We start from the raw sequence: 18,785 nt of genomic DNA, 5'->3' as shown, positions 1-18,785 counted from the left end.
CTCTAAAAGAAAAGAGGCGCAGAACCCTAAAAAGGAGGCCTTGGGCCCTAAAAATGAGACTTTGGACCCTCAGAATTTGGCGTCAGAAACAAAAAACAAGGATTTGGACAATCAAATGAGATTTTGGACTCTAAAAACAAAGACCTGGGTCTTACAAATGAGGCGTTGGAGCCTCCAACTAAAGCTTTGGTCCCTAAACCCGAGCCTTTGTTCCCCAGAAAGAGGGTTTAGACCCTACAAATCAGTATTTGGCCCCTCAAAATGAGGGTTTGGGCCTTCAAGATGGGGCTTTGGACCACATAAATGAGACTTTGGTAACTTAATATGAGAGTCTGGATCTAAAACCGAGGACTTGGGACTTTGAAAATAAGAGTTGGGATTGTATAAATGAGGCTTTGCACAGCCAGTTGTGGCTTTGTAGCCTAAAAATGAGGCTTTGGACCGGGAAATTAGGTTTTGTGTCCTGTAGTAAGGATTTGAACCCTACATGTAGGGTGTGTGTATATATATATATATACACACACCCTAGAGACACATCTCACCCCCACACTGAGCTCCTGGTTCTGGGTAGGTCTCTCCATTTTGGCCCTTCAACAAGGTCTTCCAATTCCCAGCCCGGCACCCTCGGATCGCTTGCAAACCGGTGCAGAAAGATCTGCCCCTGCAAAGTGAAATTCAGCTTTGCAGACCCTCATCACTCGCTCGCGCCAGTGTCCTCAGGAACAACCTTTGCTCAAGGTCAGGGACTGCATCTTTAGGGCGGCATCAGGGTGGCCCCTTCCCCCCCGATGCTGGAGGGGGTCCTAAGCAGAAGCTTCCCGTAAGGACGGTTTGGTTCCTGGGTTGCATAGGATGGATTTGGGCAAGGAGGAAAATGCCAGGAAACAGCAGGGGACGCGAGTGCCACCGTGCTGGGACTGGAGGTGGACCTTCTGTCAGCGTGGGTGGCCCACGGGATGGCCAAACAGGGCACCTACCTGGAGGATTTCATAAGTAGAGGTAGAAAGTGGATATAAATTGGGTCATCTGGGAGATAAATAGGATAGTAGAGAGCCCTGGCTCTACCCCAGGTGGAAATAGAAAGTCCAGGCCAGCGGAGCTGGGCTCAGCCTTGCTCTCTTTCCTTCCCCGGTCCCTTATGGCCCTGGGCGTAAGCTTAGGTGGCCTCCGCTGCCCCTGCACGTACGTGCCCTCCATGCCTCCCCAGCTGCACTTGCATTCTCTCCTTTCCCCTCCAGGGATCTTCAGTTCTTCACAACATTGCTCCAAGTGCCTGGTTGCCCTCTCTTGCCCCCAAAACCACCTTCCTTTCCATAGCGGCCATGGAGAAGGTCCTTTGGATGGAAGAGGTCACGAGGGAAGGTCCCTCAGATGGCCCCGCTTCCAGGGCCGTGCTCGGCTGATCTCAGAGCCAACCGTAAAAAACCCTTCTCCCCCGTTCCGGTTGCAAACAATTCAAAAAAAGTCAACGCCCTTTTGCAACTTCTCTGTGTTTTTATTCATCTCTTTTTCCCCGATCCCTCCAGGTGGGGCCTCTCCAGCCGAGGGAGCGCTGAGCTCGTCTTCAGCGCAAGGCATCGCCTCGAGCCGCTTGCACCAAAACAGAGGTGTTCGTCGAGGGGTGCCTCGAGCGCGCGGGCCTCAGCGCTCCGCGTCCAGAATGCAGACTTCTGAGATTATTCCAGCACCGGCCAGAAGCTCTCAGGACTGAAGTTCACAGTTTTCTCCATCTTGGTCTCGGCAGCGGCTGCCTGAGAACCTCGTAGGCGGGCTCCTCGCGCAGGCTGGCCTCAGAGCTCGTTACCGATAAGACGGCGATTACGGGTGTTACGAAGGTCGCCGCTTCCCGAGCGTGGGAGGGCTTGGCTTTCGCCGTCTGCGTCGTGGCGATTTCAGCGAGGATTTTCTCCACTAGTCCTCCTCCTCCTCCTCCGTAGCTCTGAAGTTCTGCTGCCTGCGCTCGGCTCTGCCTTGGTGCTTGGCCGGTGGGCGCGGGTTTGCCCTTGGGTTGGCTGGTCGCAGGCTGCTTTTTTCCAGGGGAACCGCCTGGGATGACCCGCCGCTGCCTGGAAGGACACAATGGGAGAGGTCTAACCTGAGGAGGTCGATGGGTTTGTCGCCATATCCCGCCCTCGCGAGCCACGCGCCTCTTTGTGCAGCCGCCGGCGGCTCGGCTGAGGAAACCCCCTGAGCCAGGACCCTCGGCTGCCGCACGGCTGTCCCCGTGCACAGCTCAGGAGGCCACGCTGGGGCTCTCCTGAAGGGCCCGAGAGGAAACAGCCCTGTGAAACGGGGGGCTCCCGGCAGCCCCATCCCGCCCCTCCGGGCGCTGCCGTCACCACTGTTGGGCGGCAACGGGCGGCGAGTGTTTGGGGCTGGGCAACGGGCTCTTGCCGGGTCAGGAAATCACAGAATCACAGAAGGCTTTGGGTTGGAAGGGGCTTCTGAAGGTCGTCTAGTCCAAGCCTCCCTGCGAGGAGCAGGGCCGTCTTCGACTAGATCAGGTCGCTCAGAGGCCCCCTCCAACCTGACCTTGAACGTTTCCCGGGATGGGGCAGTGACCGCCTCTCTGGGCAAAAGGAGCCCGTGCAGACGCCAGCCCTGAGCCTCACCTGACCCGAGAGCTTCTCCTCCTCCTCTTCCCCCTGATTTCCCAGAACGGTGGTATCTCATCATTTCTCGAGCTTGGACTAGCTGGAAAGGGAAAACCAGGGAATCCCACTGGAAACAGGAAGGAGAGACCTCGTCAGAAGAGCGTCGCCGGGACGCTGCCGGCCCCGGTGACAGGCAGCGCTGCTCAGGCCTCTTTCCAAAGCATCCGAGAGGGCCGTTCTGCTCCCCCTCCCATCCGCTGTCTCCAGAGGCCCGGCACCCTCCCCAGCACCGGCGCTTGCCCCGGTTCCCCACTTCCAACGTGCTTTTGCAATCGCCTCATCAGCGCCCGGGTTGGGACTGAGGGGGCTGGGTGATGCCGGGGAGGTGACAGGGACACTTTTGGTGGGGTCACTTCTGAGGGGGGAGGAGAGGGCCTTGGATCACCATCCTCCCACCGTACCCTTGGGCACGTCCCACCCCAGGGCTCCGTTTCGGTGAAGCCGACGAGTCGTCGGGAGAAAAGGCTGGGCTGAGCTGGCATGAAGCTTTGGCCCAAGTCGGAGCCTTTTGACCCGCAACGCCGGTGCTTTTCCCCACCCGACGACAGAACTTGGTTGCCCGTGCCGTGGAAAGGAGCCGGGAGCTGCTTTACCTTTCGTGCCTTGCCCGAGATGTGGCAAACCCTCCCTTCTCATCTGCTTGTCCCCGCCGGGGACTCGCCTCGAGGTCTTGAGAAGAGGCCTGGGCAGCGGCTCGGCCACAAGCTCCGTTTCAAACCTGGCAACAAGGAGAAGACGCCGACGTGACCCAGAGCACCACCAGCACTCGCTCGCCGCAATCACCTGCTGACGGGCAGACTTTGGAAGGGCCGTAAAGGCCGTTCTTTTCCCCAAGTCTACCGTGTTTTTCCAACGTCTACCGTGCCCCACCCGCAAGGACAGCCCTGGGAAATGGAGTCCCCTGGCAAAGAAGCCCTGGCCGCCACGGGAAGAAAATGTTGCCTAAATTCCTCTGTCTTTCCCATCAGATCTGCCTCGTGGGACCGACTACAGCCTGGGGACGCCAACAAGAGCCGCTGCCTGGTTGTCCCCATGGGAGGACATCCGTGGTCACAAGGAGCAAATGCTACCTTGAGCGTCTGCACCAACCAGCGGCTGCAGCCGCCAACATACTCACTCGGGAAAGAGGATGACGCGGCCGGAAACACTCAGCGAGGCCACGGGTGCCACCCGGGACACCAGCATGTCCAGCAGCCAGGGGACCTGCAAGGGAGGACCACAAAGATGGCAGGATGCCCTCCGCACGGCCGAGGCGCTCCGAATCGGAGGAGCCCGAGGCAGGGGGAGTTGTTAGGACCGTAGGTCTCGCCTCGCTCAAGTGGGATGACCGCATCCCAGCCGGGCCACGCGTGGGCAGCGCCACGACACCGCCGTGGGAGTGCCCGCGCCACAGCAAAACTGAAACGCTCACCTTGAAAACAGCTTTTGCCAGGTTCTTCTTCCCGGACAAGGTCTCCAGGAAGTCGTAGTAGAATTTCATTTCCACTCTCCTGCCTTCGATGAGGAGCACCCCAACGTTCCTCAGGACGAGGGCAACGTTCGCCCCCTTCCCCAGGCAGTGAGAGAGGAGGGACGTGACACCTAGGATGCAGCCCTCCACTTTTCGCCGGGACACAGAGGCGTCCGTGGCCACCTTGGCGTATTTCAGAGGCTCCAGCTCCTTATCACCTGGAAAGGCACAGGAAGGGGATGGAGGCGCTCGCCCACTGGCCTTTCCACAGGCGTTTCCCAAGGGCTGCTTACTGCAGTCATCGCATCGCCCCCCCCAGGAAAAAAAAAAAACATTTTTGGGCCTGCTCTGCAGAGAGAGAGTTGCTTTTTCAGAGCATCTCAGACCCAGGGCAGGGATGAAACGACCCTGCAGCCAGCCAGGGTTTAATCCGACGTCTTACCGGGCAGGTAGTCCTTGTCATCCATCAGGTTGTGGACAACCGCCAGGTTCCTGGCCAGGCGAAAGACGGGCCTCTGGATAATCACCGCCTCGTTCCCAGCCTGGATCCACTGGGGGACGGCGTCGAAGGAGCCGAGGGTTGGAATTCGGACTCCCTGGAGCAGGAGAGAAGGCAAGGGCTGCAGAGTGAGGGACTGGCTGGAGGGAAGAGCTGGGAGTGGCCCTGTCCAGGGACGGTGCTTTGGACCAGACCCTGCCCGCTCCTGCTGTTCAGAGACGCGAGCCAGGGCAGTGGGGAGAGCTTTAAGGAGGAGCTGCCGAGCCCTCTCCTTCCCTTTCCCCTGCCCCGAAAAAGCAGTGCTGGAGTCAGGGCAGAAGCAGCCCGAGGGCATCCAGGGGTCTCCAGCGAACGGGATCAGCCCCGCGGTACAATACCACCTGCCGGAGGTGATACCACCCTTGCACGAGCCCTGCTTGTCCCCCAGCGGGGACTTTTGGGGTGAGTTTCCTGCTTTCTGAGGAGGGAAAAGTAACTGCAGGCCATGCCCCAGGCCCGTGGGGACTCCCCACTCCCCTGGGTGGACTAAGAGGATGCGGGTGTCGCCCCACCTTGTGCAGCAGGAGCTGTTCTTGAACGTAGCCAGCCACTGCGTCCCAGACGGCGGTTCGCTCTAGAAGGCAAAGGAAAACCAGGTTGCGCTCTGCGTCTGCCAGCTCTCAACCCTCCAACACCCCCTGAGCTCTGGCACATTGCCAGATGTAAAGTGACATTGATGTCCCCGGCCCCAGATGGAAACACCCCTGAGATGGCTGCAGTGCCGAGTCTCACCCACACAGCGCTACAACCGTTGGTCCTGTAAGCACTCCCGCGGTGGCTGTGGATGCCTGTACCTTTGGCGGTGATGCTGGGCATCATGAAGGCGTGCTCCATCCCGTCCCAGAAGTCCATCTTGATCCGCCTCACGCTCAAGGGTTGCTCCTCAGCAGCGACAGCCCTGTGGGAGCTCATCCCTGCCTTCGTCCTATGGACGCTCCTCCAGGGTGCAGGACCCACCGTCCCGGCGGCCCCTTTTGTAGCCCTGCGCGGCCGTGTCACAGAACCAGTGTGACACCACGGTGACGTGGCCGCCGCTGGCTCTGCCGCCCACTGTGACACGCCAGTGACCTGCCGCTCGCCGTGACCAGGGCTGCCGCCAGCTCCTTCCTCCGTGCACACCGTCCAGCCGACGTACGGCCGCGCTGGCCCAGCCCCGTAATCCTGCGCATTCTCCTCGAACCGGCAGAGAGCGCAGATGGAAACTGCGTGCTCTTGTCGATCAGCCCCGGCGGGATACGCTCGGCCGTCCCATGTTGGGCAAAAATCCTTATTTTACCCCAGCTGCCACAAACAGACCCTTCACAGAACCAAAGAATCGTAGATACAAGTTATATTACAGCCAAGAGGTGAACCCCCAAGCGGTTAAGAGCACGGAACTAACGGCAACGACAGGATTTGCCCGTAAACCGTCGACTTACCCGGTTTTGGCCCTCGTGGGATGCAGCGCGAGGGGATCGGATCGCTTCACCATTCTGCGATACTGACACCGCCCGGACGGTTGAGGTCACCCCCAAAATTTTAATTCAGGTAAACTTCACGTTATTCGGCTCAGCCTAACCACGGCGCAAAACCTTTCTCTCTCAAATATTCTGAAGGAAGAGGAAAAAATAAATTAGCGATTTATCCTTGGGCGGTTTCTTGTCCGAATACGCTTTTTTCAGCCCACTTGAGGCTTACCATTTTTCCCTCCTCTTCAATTTAAAAATAAATAAACGAATCTCTCTATCGTTCTTCATTTTCCAAACGTTGGAGGCTTTGATCTTCCTCGTTCCTCCGCCTTCGCAGATCTCTTGCAGACTCCTCCGCTACCAATGAGGTGCTGAACATTAAAGAAATTTGTCCTGATGTGAATTCTGCAGCATAAGAAAGGATTAAAACAATGGTTTTCATAATTCAGACCTTTTTTCCCTCGTTTTCCTGTAATCCCCTGAAGTTTCCCAAACTACTGAATTCAGTGGCAAGATCTCTGTGCGTCCCCTGGTTATCGCTCCGGTCCTGCAGGCGTTTTGCTCCTTTTGCTCCTTTTTTTTCTTTTTTAAATCGCCTTTTACAGCGGCAAAAATGCTTCCGATGGATTGCGAAACTCGTCGTTCCAGACCTAGCAAAATAGGAGTGTGAATCGGGGCGCATTTCTTGGACCAGCTGACTTGAGTTTAGGCAGATAGCGGATTCACAATTTCTTTAGGTTGTGCCCAATTCCACCAGGTCTCCGGGCAGAGAATATCCTTTAAGTTGCCCAGAGATGGCACTTGCTGGGTCAGATCCCAGCGCCGCTCCCACGCAGCTCCGCTGTGATAGAATTATACAGATATAATGTAATTATACAGTTATTTTATTGCGTTCTTCATTATCGGTCGATTTAAGACCGCTCTAATTACGCTTTTCCTTACCAGCTTTCTGCTGCAACCTTTAAACAATTAACAGCTCTTAACGAAAACTAAACCATTTTTGCCCAACTAGATTTTCTCTGCTTTTCCCTCGGGCTCCTAACGTGGAGATTTGATAATGGCAGCGGAAAATACCATCCTCTAGTGCAGTGGAGCGCAAAACAAATCCACTGGGGTGTGGGAAGAAAATGGTTTTGTACTATTAATAAATAAAAGTTAAAATATTTTTATCGTAGCATCTATTTCACCTTTACCCACCTTTTTAAATTTCTGTCTCTGTGTATGCTTTGTGATGCACATAACAGTAGGTAGCACAATTGTTTTCTATACCTAGATATGTATATAATTTATAAATAAAGATGCGTATGTTGGGGGGAGGCGCTCAAAAACTCTTACTGCTGGGGATGCGTAGTCAAAATCTTTGGCGATCGCTGCCCCTACCTTTCTAAACCATTTGAAAGCACTTTCCTGGCTCTAACTGTGACTGTATTCCAGATGGGGTAGATTTTGTGTACAGTCACTTCTTTCTAGTCTGTCCAAGTACATTTGTGTCCTACGTGGATATCTACGCTTAACTGCAAGGCTGTAAAATACGCACGGGCTGCTTGCCTGAAATGTATTCATTTACATGGGAACGATGAGCAAAAGTGATGCGGAACACACCGCTGGCAAAATATTGGCCTTATTGCCTTTCTGCGTTGATACGCGCTTTCGTTTTCTACAAATCCTTTTTGAAAAAAACTGGCGTTTTTCAGAATGACGAGAAATTATAACGGCAGGAATATACAAGAAACGCAGCGATAAGCTAAACTTAAGATACCCTCTGAAGCCAGCTTAAATTCGTTCTTAATACAGCTTAACTATATTAATGGCATTATAGCGCAGCCCGGACACAAAACACTCCTAAATTCCTTCATATATATATTTACTTGCCCCCATTTATTGCAAAATTCGTTTATCCATCTGGGGTGTGATGTTGCCTGTATTACTTTTTTTTTTTTTAAATTAACAGGGAGAGACCTGCAACGGTTTTCACAACGCTGGCTAAGAGCTGGTCCATCACAAAGGGTTAGTAGCGTGTGGGGATATCGAAACATTAAAAAAAAAATGCCAAATTAAAATACCTTAGTTAACATACAACAATAATCACCCCGGGTACTCAAAACCAGCGAGGTACCGTGACATACCCGATTAGCAGTAAATGAGGTCAGCAGATATACACGCTCTTCATACGCATCTGTTAAGAAGAAAGAATGAAGTAAAATGTATTTGCTGGTCACCTTTTCTTTTTTTAAGTTAAATAGAAGAATTGTGCTGCGTGTAGTATAGCTCGTGCGGACTTCCTGCAATGTGTTGGTATGTTAAAAAAAAAGATAAATCACAATTTTGTGCATTCCTTGCGATGATCTCAGGGGACAGCTTAGCGTTATTACAAGGATAATACACTGCAGGCGTAAAGGATAAGAGACTGCTAGATACGTCTTATCTGAAGACCATTTGAATTTATTAATATCGAGGAAATTAGTTAAAGCTTCCCACTTCACCTGTGGTTAGGTTCCCCACAGGTTTGAGAACAAATCCTTATTCTATACCTTGTCCTAGGCCCAGGGCACAGCTGAATTCATGCAAAATATATATTCTCTAAATAACAACATTAGGTTACTACTGTGCCAGCATTCTACATTTTAGCGGTGTTACTGTTTTACATTTTACTGTAATTTTAGTTTAATTACTTAAGTGTAACCGGTTTACTGTAATTTTTTTTCTCTCTGGTTTGTGCTCCTGCTTCCTACGCCGTGTTGCACAACTACGGACTAATCCTGAAATACAACATTAACTGTTCGTGTCAGCGATGCGCTGAGCTAGAGAGAGGCGACGTTTATGCATTGTAGACTCTGAATTAGTTAATTTAGCGTGGAAACAAGAAACTTTGTACTTACCAATGCGCACCCCGTCATCCCAGTAAAGCTGACCTGCTGCAAGCTGACTGTCATTCAAAGCAACGGTGAGCGCCAACGGGTTTCTTCGGCTATGGAAGAAAAGAATATTTGTCTGGGGTAATTGCATTTTATCTTTCTCAACATAGGTAATACAATATCACTTCTATTACGGACATTGTACACAACTTAACTGAGCTCTGTTACCAGCCTTCCCCGATCCATAGCGTTACCGTTAAAGGAGGAAACCAAAAAAGGAGAAAAACCTGCCATGAAGTTGACGTGCTGCCATACTTCCTGATTCTCTCAGGACTGCTCATGTTTATACCAAATGGGAAATGCTTCCGAGCACAGTGTACATTAAACCAGAAAATTGGGCTTTTCCCAGGTTGAAAATAAGGAGTCCAGGCAAATGCAGGCGCCGTGTCACTAATAGGCGATTTATTTGCCAGGCCACTAATTAAATATCGCCCCCAAAAAGCAAAAAAATGTTACATTAAATTGTAGTCATACCTGTAAAATGTAGTATTAGCAGGGCTTTGCTGAGGGAGGATGTAGCCGCCTCGGATATGGAGGTTGATATGTTCCAAAGGAGATGGTAAATTTCTGAATTGTCCCCTAAAGCCAAGGTACTCACCCTATTCATGATTAAAAAAAAAAACAAACCAAACCCAAATAAAACTTGGTCTCTTTGTTGAATTTTCCATTTTAAGCTTTTTTTTAGAATGAAAGTTTATGAATACATAAATACTAAGAAAGTTGTCAGTGCCAATCCTTCTTTAGTGCAGAACTATGTGTTTTCAAGATTACAATCTGAAATTCTGCATATATAAACCCATTACACAACACTTGATAAACAGAGTGACTTTTAAAGCCTGAGGCCGTAAAAATTGTTTAAAACTTTTGTCTTCCTCCACACCATCATTCCTAGAAAAGAAGTTCTATGCATCCTTGAAGGGGTTCAAAAAAAGCAAACATGGAAGCGCTTCAGTTACAGCTGTTATTCCACCTTTTTACTGGTCATGTTGAACAGGATTACATTACCACAAAGTGATTAGCAAACAAATTAGCCAAGATGTAATTTTTTACATCGCTAAAAACTCCTACTGGACACGTGTTGGTAAAACAGAGGCGGTGGAGTCACACTCCACCCCAGCACGCCGTACACCTGTGACGGTGGATACTATGGAAATTTTCCTGATCATTTCCATAGTAGGAAAAATAAATATACTAGAGTTTTTAAAATTACTCACTGTGTGGTAATCATACCAGCGGGCATTCGGCAGGTAAGCCTTCACCGCTACAGCACCCTGGAACGACACACTTTTGGTTTAGGTCTATTAAAGCCAGAAAGTACAGTTTAGTTCAAATCTCTTCCAATGTTTTCATCCGTTTCTAGTATTTTCTCATTTCTTCCCCAACTTTTCTGATACTTCTATTCCTGCTATTTCACCTGGTCCAGCGCGGGGCTGACGAGCAGTGCCGGTCCCCACAGAAATTGCCTGTGTATTTCCCATGTCGTTTTGTCTCTCACAAACCTGCAAAGTAACAAAAGAGCGGCCGAACCCTCGGGGTCAACCTTTCCCAAAGTGTTTCCTTGTTGAAGCCTTTTTTTCTCAGTAAAACTACCATTTCCTCAGCCGCGAGCATGCTACCACTAGTAACAGGCAACATTATTACCTATCTATTCATAATAGATAATAAGGGTCAAAAATTAATCCCTTTTTTTTACAAATGTATCACTTAGTCCTTGTCAAGAGTGTATTAAGATCCTAAAGTGAAAATCTTCAGGGCAATGCCACCTATTACTTAATTTTCACGTCTGCTGTTGCTTCACGTTTGCTGGCCTATACCTACGCACGCACTAGAATTTTTATTTAGGATATTTAGATCACAAAACTTAAAAAAAAAAAAAAAACCCACACACTTTTGCTTGCTATCAGCAACAGCAAAATTAAGTAGTGGCCCAATTACTTTCTGATTTGCGCTGCTTATTTTTTGACAGGCGCTTTGTCAGGATCAAGTCTCAGATTACTCAAAAAGACGCCGGGATGACACGCTGACAAGTCAGTGGGGTTTAGTGGAAGACAAGCATTTTTAGATATCAGGCTTCACCTTTAACATTAAGGCATTGATCAGCCTTTGGCACGTATCGCCCCTTCTGACCAGGTACCAATGAAGGCTCACGTCTCTAAAAACATGTCTTTTTTTAAAAAAAAAAAAAACCAACCTGCTATAAACCCCCCCTCTTTTTTTTTTTTTTTTTTTTTTTTAAAACTGCCATATCTGTTTGGCCAAAATAAGTCACCGTGCCCTACAAACGTCTCAAAACGGGCGTCAAACCCCCTATTTTCTCCCCCCTTTTCTGTTTCTCTGCTTAAAGGTTTTGCCCAGCTGTTTCTGCGGCACGTGCTCTCTGATTCTGCGTATATCCAGCACCAGGCAGAAGGTATTTGCTGAATACCACTAGGGATGATGAGAATGAGCTTCAAAATCGATATATGAATTATGTTTCTAGATAAGACAAAAAAGTCGGCACCGTGGGGAACGGAGCCCTTGAGGCGTCACAGCGAGCCGATGCTCAGTGTGCGTATTCCCAATCCCTCGCCGGTTTTAAGAGAAAAATTGCTGTAACAGGGAAAAACCTTTCTAGGAGGCCGACGGAAACCCCAGGGACTTCAGTAGGAATTCATTATGAACGGGGAAGGAAGGACCCCACTTACTCGTGGAGCAGAGGGCGGACGACAGTGCTGCCGTGAGCGTTGGCTTCGTGCATTAACGTGTACAAATAAGGTAAGAGGGTGTATCTTATATTTAGCACTTTCCTGGAAATGTCTTCAAATGTGGAATTCCAGGCAACAGGATCTTGCCTCTAAACAAGAGAGAAGAGTCTTTTGTTATTCAGATGGGATTGTTTTGTTTGGAAGAGACGGGGAATAAAACAGAATTTGCTCATATTTACAACGGACCTCACCTTCAGCATCTTTTCTCTCATCTTATTGCCCGTAAGACCGTGTAATTTAGCGGCAGTAACTGTCAAACATGCCTCAAAATCGACATAGCGAAGCAGAGCTGAGGAGATCTGGGTGGAGCCTTGCAAGTTCCTTGCTCTCCTCTAATTTAGAGTACCTTTATTTAGTTCTCTGTTCTTTAAGGGAGGACAAATAGCTCTGCTCCGCTCGACCTAAAGCTCTCACGAGGAGAAACATGCTGTTTCCCTTATTGCCATTTTTCCAGTTCTCTCGTTTTACAGCTCCCTATAGTACAGTCTCCTGCATTTAGACAGTTCTTTTCATTTCTTCTGAAGAGAAAGACAGTATTCTATGGAAGCGGGCAAAGTACAGGAATTTCAGACACTCGGGAATCTCATTCCCCTGGTCCCTTTTCTGATTTGCTGGGAAATGAAGAATAATTAGGGATGACACCGGCAAGGTCCGTTTTGCCCCTTTAAATGGGCTTAGCCATAAAAGTAATTATGGTCGTCTCCAAAGTGTGGTATGTTTAAATGAAAATGGCCTGCGTGTAAAAAAATAACTATTTTAGTCTTGTAGAGTTGGTATGTTTAAGTAGAATTGGACCACATGAAAAATAATGATTTTCTTCTTGCAGATGTGGTGCGTTTACGTAAAAATGGCATAGATGGGGAATAAAAAAAATGTAGGAAATGGGGAAAAGGTGGGAAATAAAAAACCTCGGTCGAAGCAAACACGGAAGGCGCCCACCTTGGCTCCCTTCCCGTTGTGATTCCTCGAGTATGGGTAAAAGGCACCCAGCTCCATCCATCGAGCACACAGCTCGTACTCCCAGTCCTCGAAGAAGCCGCAGATATCTGCTCCTGTCTGAAAATTAAAAAAAAAAAAACCAACCCAAACAACCCACATCCGATGGCGATACTCTGCGTTTTTGTTAATAAAGATAATTGAAATAGACGGCGATAAGTCGGGAGCGGACAGAAGAGGGCTTTAAACTAGAGGTGCCAGGGGAGGGGAACCTCAATCCATCCCACTCCTACCAGTTGGATGCCAGGGCCAGCAAGGGACGCCCAGGGCCTGGAGAAGGGACACAGCTCAGCAGGGGAGCGCCTGAAGAGCAGCACAAAGGAACTGCAGCCAGTGAGACAGCGTCATCAGGGGCCCGGCTTCAATGCCTCTGTGCAAACGTAGCACGGGGAATAAACAAGGGCAGTTAGAGACGCGCGCACGCCGGCAGGGCTACGACCTTGTTGGCATCACGGAGACGTGCTGGGATGGATCCTGTGCCTGGAGTGTTGGCATGGAGGGATACAGGCTCTTTAGGAAGGACAGGCAGGGGAGATGAGGAGGGGGTGTCGCCCTCTATGTCAATGACCAGCTGGAGTGCATGGAGCTCTGCCTGGGGATGGATGAGGAGCCGACCGAGAGCTCGTGGGTCAGAATTAAAGGGAAGGCAGGGACAGGTGACATTACGGTGGGGGTCTGCTACAGGCCACCCGACCAGGAAGACCGAGTGGATGAGGCCCTCTACAGACAGATAGGAGCTGCCTTACGCTCACAAGCCCTGGTCCTCGTGCGGGACTTCAACCACCCCGACATCTGTTGCAGGGACAACACGGCAGGGCATAAGCAATCCGGGAGTTCCTGGAGCGCGTCCATGACAACTTCCTTCTCCAAGTGGTAGAGGAGCCAATGAGGAGAGGTGCTCTGCTGGACCTTGTTCTCACCAACAAGGAGGGGCTGGTGGGGAACGTGAAGCTCAAGGGCAGCCTGGGCTGCAGTGACCATGAAATGGCGGAGTTCAAGAGCCTCAGGGCACCGAAGAGGGCGCACAGCAAGCTCACTACCCGGGACTTCAGCAGAGCAGACTTTGGCCTCTTCAGGGATCTGCTTGGTAGAGTGCCATGGGACAAAGCCCTGGAGGGAAGAGGGGCCCAAGAAAGCTGGGCGATATTCAAGGATCGCCTCCTTCAAGCTCAGGAGCAATGCATCCCAGCAAAGAGGAAGCCAGGCAAAAACGCCAGGAGGCCTGCGTGGATGAACAAGGAGCTCCTGGACAAACTCAAACACAAAAAGGAAGCCTGCAGAGGGTGGAAGCAAGGACAGGGAGCCTGGGAGGAATAGAGAGAAATTGTCCGAGCAGCCAGGGACCAGGTTAGGAAAGCTAAAGCCCTGAGAGAATTAAATCTGGCCGGGGACGGCAAGGGCAACAAGAAAAGGTTCTATAGATATGTCAGGGACAGAAGGAAGACGAGGGAAAATGTGGGCCCTCTCCGGAAGGAAACGGGAGACCTGGTTACCCAGGATACGGAGAAGGCGGAGGTACTCAATGACTTTTTTGCCTCGGTCTCCACCGGCAAGTGCTCGAGCCTCACCGCCCAAGACACAGAAGGCAAAGGCAGGGACTGGGAGAATGAAGAGCTGCCCACTGTGGGAGAACATCAGGTTCGAGACCATCTAAGGACCTGAAGGTGCACAAGTCCATGGGACCCGATGAGATCCATCTGCGGGTCCTGAAGGAACTGGCGGATGAAGTTGCTAAGCCACTATCCATCGTATTTGAGAAGCCGGGGCAGTCCAGGGAAGTTCCCGCTGACTGGATAACGGGAAACATCACCCCCATTTTTAAAAAGGGGAAAAAGGAAGGCCCGGGGAACTACAGGCCAGTCAGCCTCACCTCTGTGCCTGGGAAGATCATGGAACAGATCCTCCTGGAAGCTATGCTAAGGCACATGGAGGGCAGGGAGGTGATTCGAGACAGCCAGCATTGTTCAGCCTAGAGAAGAGAAGGCTTCAGGGAAACCTTATTGCAGCCTGTCAGTACTTCAAGGGGGCTTATGAAAAAGATGGCGGCAAACTTTTCAGCAGGGCCTGTTGCGACAGGACAAGGGGGAACGGCTTGAAACTAGAGGGGGGGAGATACAGACTAGATAGAAGGAAGACATTTTTTACGCTGAGGGTGGTGAAACACCGGCACAGGTTGCCCAGAGAGGTGGTGGATGCCCCATCCCTGGAAACATTCCAGGTCAGGTTGGGCGGGGCTCTGAGCGACCTGATCTAGTTGAAGATGTCCCTGCCCGCGGCAGGGGGGTTGGACTAGACGACCTTTAGAGGTCCCTTCCAACCCAAACCATTCGGTGATTCTATGGGCCTGACTGCAGCATACACAAAACTCCACCGGTAGCTACCTTGGAGGAATCTAGAACCCAAGAGTTCTACTCCCTCCTGAGGTGGCCAAAAAGACAGGCCAGGAAGCCTGGCAGGAAGCCTGAGCCACTACTAACCATGGTCCTTCTTGCAACAGGAGAGAAACTTTTCAGGTAGGTACCTTCTAGGAGTCCCAGGCTGCTACCTGGGAACGCAGTTTCTGTGTAAATTTTAAAATAGCTCCAGCAACTGCCTGGCAAGTCAAGTGGGCTGTCACCTGGGATGAGATTTTCACTCCGGGGGGACAGCCGCACCGGGGATCTACCAGGGAGAAATCCTCAGCTGCTTCCCAGGAGCGAGGCGACTCGCACGCAGACGCAAATCTACTTGGGTCCCCCTTTGCGCAGAGTCCCTCTGAAACGGAGCTAACTATACGCCACCGAAAACCAACTTGGGCAGCGGGCCCTGCAGCCCCCCAGTCAGCGACCTGCCATCAGAGCTCCCACAATCACAGCCTGCCAGTGGAGGCAACGACAACTGGGCAGCGACTCTGCACCGGGGGTAGGTCTCTGCGCAGAGAAACCAGGCCGGGCACCACTAGAAATACTTTGCGGCCGCGGAGGCTGAGCGCTTCGCCCACGAGGACACAAAACCACCGGAGGAACCACCACGGACGAGCTCCCTCCCGGTGCACAGGCGGGATGTCAGCTCCTTCCCGGATGAGGCAAACCGACCTGCGCTGCTGCTACCTCGCAGCGGTCCCAGACAGCCGCCTGGCCTGGGGGGGTCCTTCCACCAGATGCAAACCACCTTCGCTTTCCGCCCAGCCGGAGTCCCAGGTGGCTGCATGCAGTTGGAGCTTCCTCCTGGAGGAGGCACGCTACCTGGGGTCTCGACAGGGCAGGGCTCCCGGGCTGCCACCCCGGACACGTGCGCCTTTCAGATGAGGGCCGCCAAAGCCGCCCCGTACCTGGGGGGAGTCCCAGGCGGGTCCCAGAGCAGACACCTCCCGCCCCAAACGGGCGAACTAGCTCAGGCAGGTACCTGGCAGCTGCCTCGGGCGGCTCCCAGCAGCGGAAGAGCCCCTCGGCTCCCGTCGCGGCCTGAGGCTGAGCCGAGGGCGCCGAGCCCGGACGCGCTTTGCTTCCTCACCTCCCCCCGCCGCAGACATCGTGAGGGCACCGGGCGCCTCCCTCGCTGCTCCGCGTGGCGGGAGGTCCCGCGCTCCTTGGGGTGACACCGGCCGGGAAGCGCCAGGGCCTTCCTCCCCCCGGCTGCCCCGGGGACGCGGAGGGGCCCGGCAGAAGCCGCGGGGGCCGCACGGGCCCGGGCCGGACGGGCCGCAGCCGGGGGCGGGTCCCTCCCCTCAGGGCTTTCCCGCCTCTCTGCCGGCCTCCCGAGAGCGGCGCTGGGATTGGGCAGGGCACGCCCGGCTCCGATTGGCGGCGCTTCCCGCGGCGGCAGCCGATTGGCTGTCGCCGTGCCGGCCGGGGAAGGCTCTGGGCTGAAGTGGGGGAGCGTTCCAGGGGGAGGGGGCGGTTGTCATGGCGGCGGCCCGGCCCAGCCCCTGCCGCAGCCTGCGCTGTCAGGCGCTGAGGGCCCGCCCTCCGAGGCTGTCTTCAGTTTTGGGCCCCTCGCTACAAGAAGGACGTCGAGGTGCTGGAGCGTGTCCAGAGAAGGGCAGGAGAGCGCGTTAACGGTGTGACTGTCCATGTTAGTTCACAGCAGGGGCTGAGGTGCGATGAGGTACTGGAGCGTGGCCGCAGGCTCTGGTAGTGTTTGTGCTGAAGTAAAACGAACGAAAGGGCAGCCCGGCCCTGGAAAGAAGGGCTGTGCTTTGTGGAAGCTTAGAGCTGTCCGAGAAGGATAAAGGGCAGCCCTGGATGATGCCACCAGTGACACTGAGACCCTTAAAATGAGGGGAGGGATCCTGAAAATGAGGCTTTGGGCGCTAAAAGTGAAAATTGTGGCTTCAAATGAAATATGAGGCTTTGGGCCCTAAAAATTGAGAATTGGACTCTAAAAGAAAAGAGGCGCAGAACCCTAAAAAGGAGGCCTTGGGCCCTAAAAATGAGACTTTGGACCCTCAGAATTTGGCGTCAGAAACAAAAAACAAGGATTTGGACAATCAAATGAGATTTTGGACTCTAAAAACAAAGACCTGGGTCTTACAAATGAGGCGTTGGAGCCTCCAACTAAAGCTTTGGTCCCTAAACCCGAGCCTTTGTTCCCCAGAAAGAGGGTTTAGACCCTACAAATCAGTATTTGGCCCCTCAAAATGAGGGTTTGGGCCTTCAAGATGGGGCTTTGGACCACATAAATGAGACTTTGGTAACTTAATATGAGAGTCTGGATCTAAAACCGAGGACTTGGACTTTGAAAATAAGAGTTGGGATTGTATAAATGAGGCTTTGCACAGCCAGTTGTGGCTTTGTAGCCTAAAAATGAGGCTTTGGACCGGGAAGTTAGGTTTTGTGTCCTGTAGTAAGGATTTGAACCCTACATGTAGGGTGTATATATATATATATATATATATATATATATAAAAACACATCCTAGAGACACATCTCACCCCCACACTGAGCTCCTGGTTCTGGGTAGGTCTCTCCATTTTGGCCCTTCAGGAAGGTCTTCCAATTCCCAGCCCGGCACCCTCGGATCGCTTGCAAACCGGTGCAGAAAGATCTGCCCCTGCAAAGTGAAATTCAGCTTTGCAGACCCTCATCACTCGCTCGCGCCAGTGTCCTCAGGAACAACCTTTGCTCAAGGTCAGGGACTGCATCTTTAGGGCGGCATCAGGGTGGCCCCTTCCCCCCCGATGCTGGAGGGGGTCCTAAGCAGAAGCTTCCCGTAAGGACGGTTTGGTTCCTGGGTTGCATAGGATGGATTTGGGCAAGGAGGAAAATGCCAGGAAACAGCAGGGGACGCGAGTGCCACCGTGCTGGGACTGGAGGTGGACCTTCTGTCAGCGTGGGTGGCCCACGGGATGGCCAAACAGGGCACCTACCTGGAGGATTTCATAAGTAGAGGTAGAAAGTGGATATAAATTGGGTCATCTGGGAGATAAATAGGATAGTAGAGAGCCCTGGCTCTACCCCAGGTGGAAATAGAAAGTCCAGGCCAGCGGAGCTGGGCTCAGCCTTGCTCTCTTTCCTTCCCCGGTCCCTTATGGCCCTGGGCGTAAGCTTAGGTGGCCTCCGCTGCCCCTGCACGTACGTGCCCTCCATGCCTCCCCAGCTGCACTTGCATTCTCTCCTTTCCCCTCCAGGGATCTTCAGTTCTTCACAACATTGCTCCAAGTGCCTGGTTGCCCTCTCTTGCCCCCAAAACCACCTTCCTTTCCATAGCGGCCATGGAGAAGGTCCTTTGGATGGAAGAGGTCACGAGGGAAGGTCCCTCAGATGGCCCCGCTTCCAGGGCCGTGCTCGGCTGATCTCAGAGCCAACCGTAAAAAACCCTTCTCCCCCGTTCCGGTTGCAAACAATTCAAAAAAAGTCAAGGCCCTTTTGCAACTTCTCTGTGTTTTTATTCATCTCTTTTTCCCCGATCCCTCCAGGTGGGGCCTCTCCAGCCGAGGGAGCGCTGAGCTCGTCTTCAGCACAAGGCATCGCCTCGAGCCGCTTGCACCAAAACAGAGGTGTTCGTCGAGGGGTGCCTCGAGCGCGCGGGCCTCAGCACTCCGCGTCCAGAATGCAGACTT

At 52.3% G+C, this 18,785-nt stretch overlaps 2 protein-coding genes across 2 annotated transcripts; both read right to left on the bottom strand.

The window, feature by feature from the left end:
* Positions 1–1,478: 1,478 nt before the first annotated feature.
* LOC143173378 (uncharacterized) lies at positions 1,479–6,078 on the bottom strand. The gene is made up of 9 exons (XM_076363601.1): positions 6,061–6,078; positions 5,437–5,939; positions 5,155–5,216; positions 4,547–4,700; positions 4,066–4,322; positions 3,772–3,857; positions 3,248–3,372; positions 2,613–2,721; positions 1,479–2,066 (listed from the first exon to the last, which is right to left on the bottom strand). The coding sequence occupies exons 2-9, from the start codon at positions 5,552–5,554 to the stop codon at positions 1,715–1,717; spliced, it is 1,263 nt and encodes a 420-aa protein (XP_076219716.1). The 5' UTR covers positions 5,555–5,939; positions 6,061–6,078; the 3' UTR covers positions 1,479–1,714.
* A 20-nt stretch (positions 6,079–6,098) lies between these two features.
* LOC143173393 (sucrase-isomaltase, intestinal-like) lies at positions 6,099–16,424 on the bottom strand. The gene is made up of 10 exons (XM_076363617.1): positions 16,238–16,424; positions 11,690–11,838; positions 10,420–10,504; positions 10,220–10,276; positions 9,480–9,604; positions 8,970–9,058; positions 8,217–8,266; positions 6,542–6,740; positions 6,320–6,461; positions 6,099–6,231 (listed from the first exon to the last, which is right to left on the bottom strand). Exons 2-8 carry the CDS (start codon positions 11,740–11,742, stop codon positions 6,690–6,692), a joined length of 510 nt encoding a protein of 169 aa, XP_076219732.1. The 5' UTR covers positions 11,743–11,838; positions 16,238–16,424; the 3' UTR covers positions 6,099–6,231; positions 6,320–6,461; positions 6,542–6,689.
* Positions 16,425–18,785: the final 2,361 nt, after the last annotated feature.

This window comes from Aptenodytes patagonicus, unplaced genomic scaffold, assembly GCF_965638725.1.
Source record: "Aptenodytes patagonicus unplaced genomic scaffold, bAptPat1.pri.cur scaffold_71, whole genome shotgun sequence".
In the NCBI taxonomy this organism is placed as follows: domain Eukaryota; kingdom Metazoa; phylum Chordata; class Aves; order Sphenisciformes; family Spheniscidae; genus Aptenodytes; species Aptenodytes patagonicus.
The sequence above is the reverse complement of the archived record's forward strand: the minus strand, read 5'-3'. Positions and strand labels throughout refer to the sequence as shown.

Bases quoted from the DNA above. Each gene is read 5' to 3' on its own strand.
- LOC143173393 (XM_076363617.1), bottom strand. From the start codon at position 11,742: ATGCACGAAGCCAACGCTCACGGCAGCACTGTCGTCCGCCCTCTGCTC. The intron at 9,059-9,479 runs GTATGACTACAA...TTTCTTCCATAG, and splicing joins GCTAATACTACATTTTACAG to CCGAAGAAACCCGTTGGCGC. The intron at 8,267-8,969 runs GTAAGTACAAAG...TCTTCTTAACAG, and splicing joins GGATGACGGGGTGCGCATTG to ATGCGTATGAAGAGCGTGTA.
- LOC143173378 (XM_076363601.1), bottom strand. From the start codon at position 5,554: ATGAGCTCCCACAGGGCTGTCGCTGCTGAGGAGCAACCCTTGAGCGTG. The intron at 3,858-4,065 runs GTGAGCGTTTCA...CCTCCCTTGCAG, and splicing joins TGGCAAAAGCTGTTTTCAAG to GTCCCCTGGCTGCTGGACAT. The intron at 2,067-2,612 runs GTGAGGCTCAGG...GTGTCCTTCCAG, and splicing joins AGGAGAAGCTCTCGGGTCAG to GCAGCGGCGGGTCATCCCAG.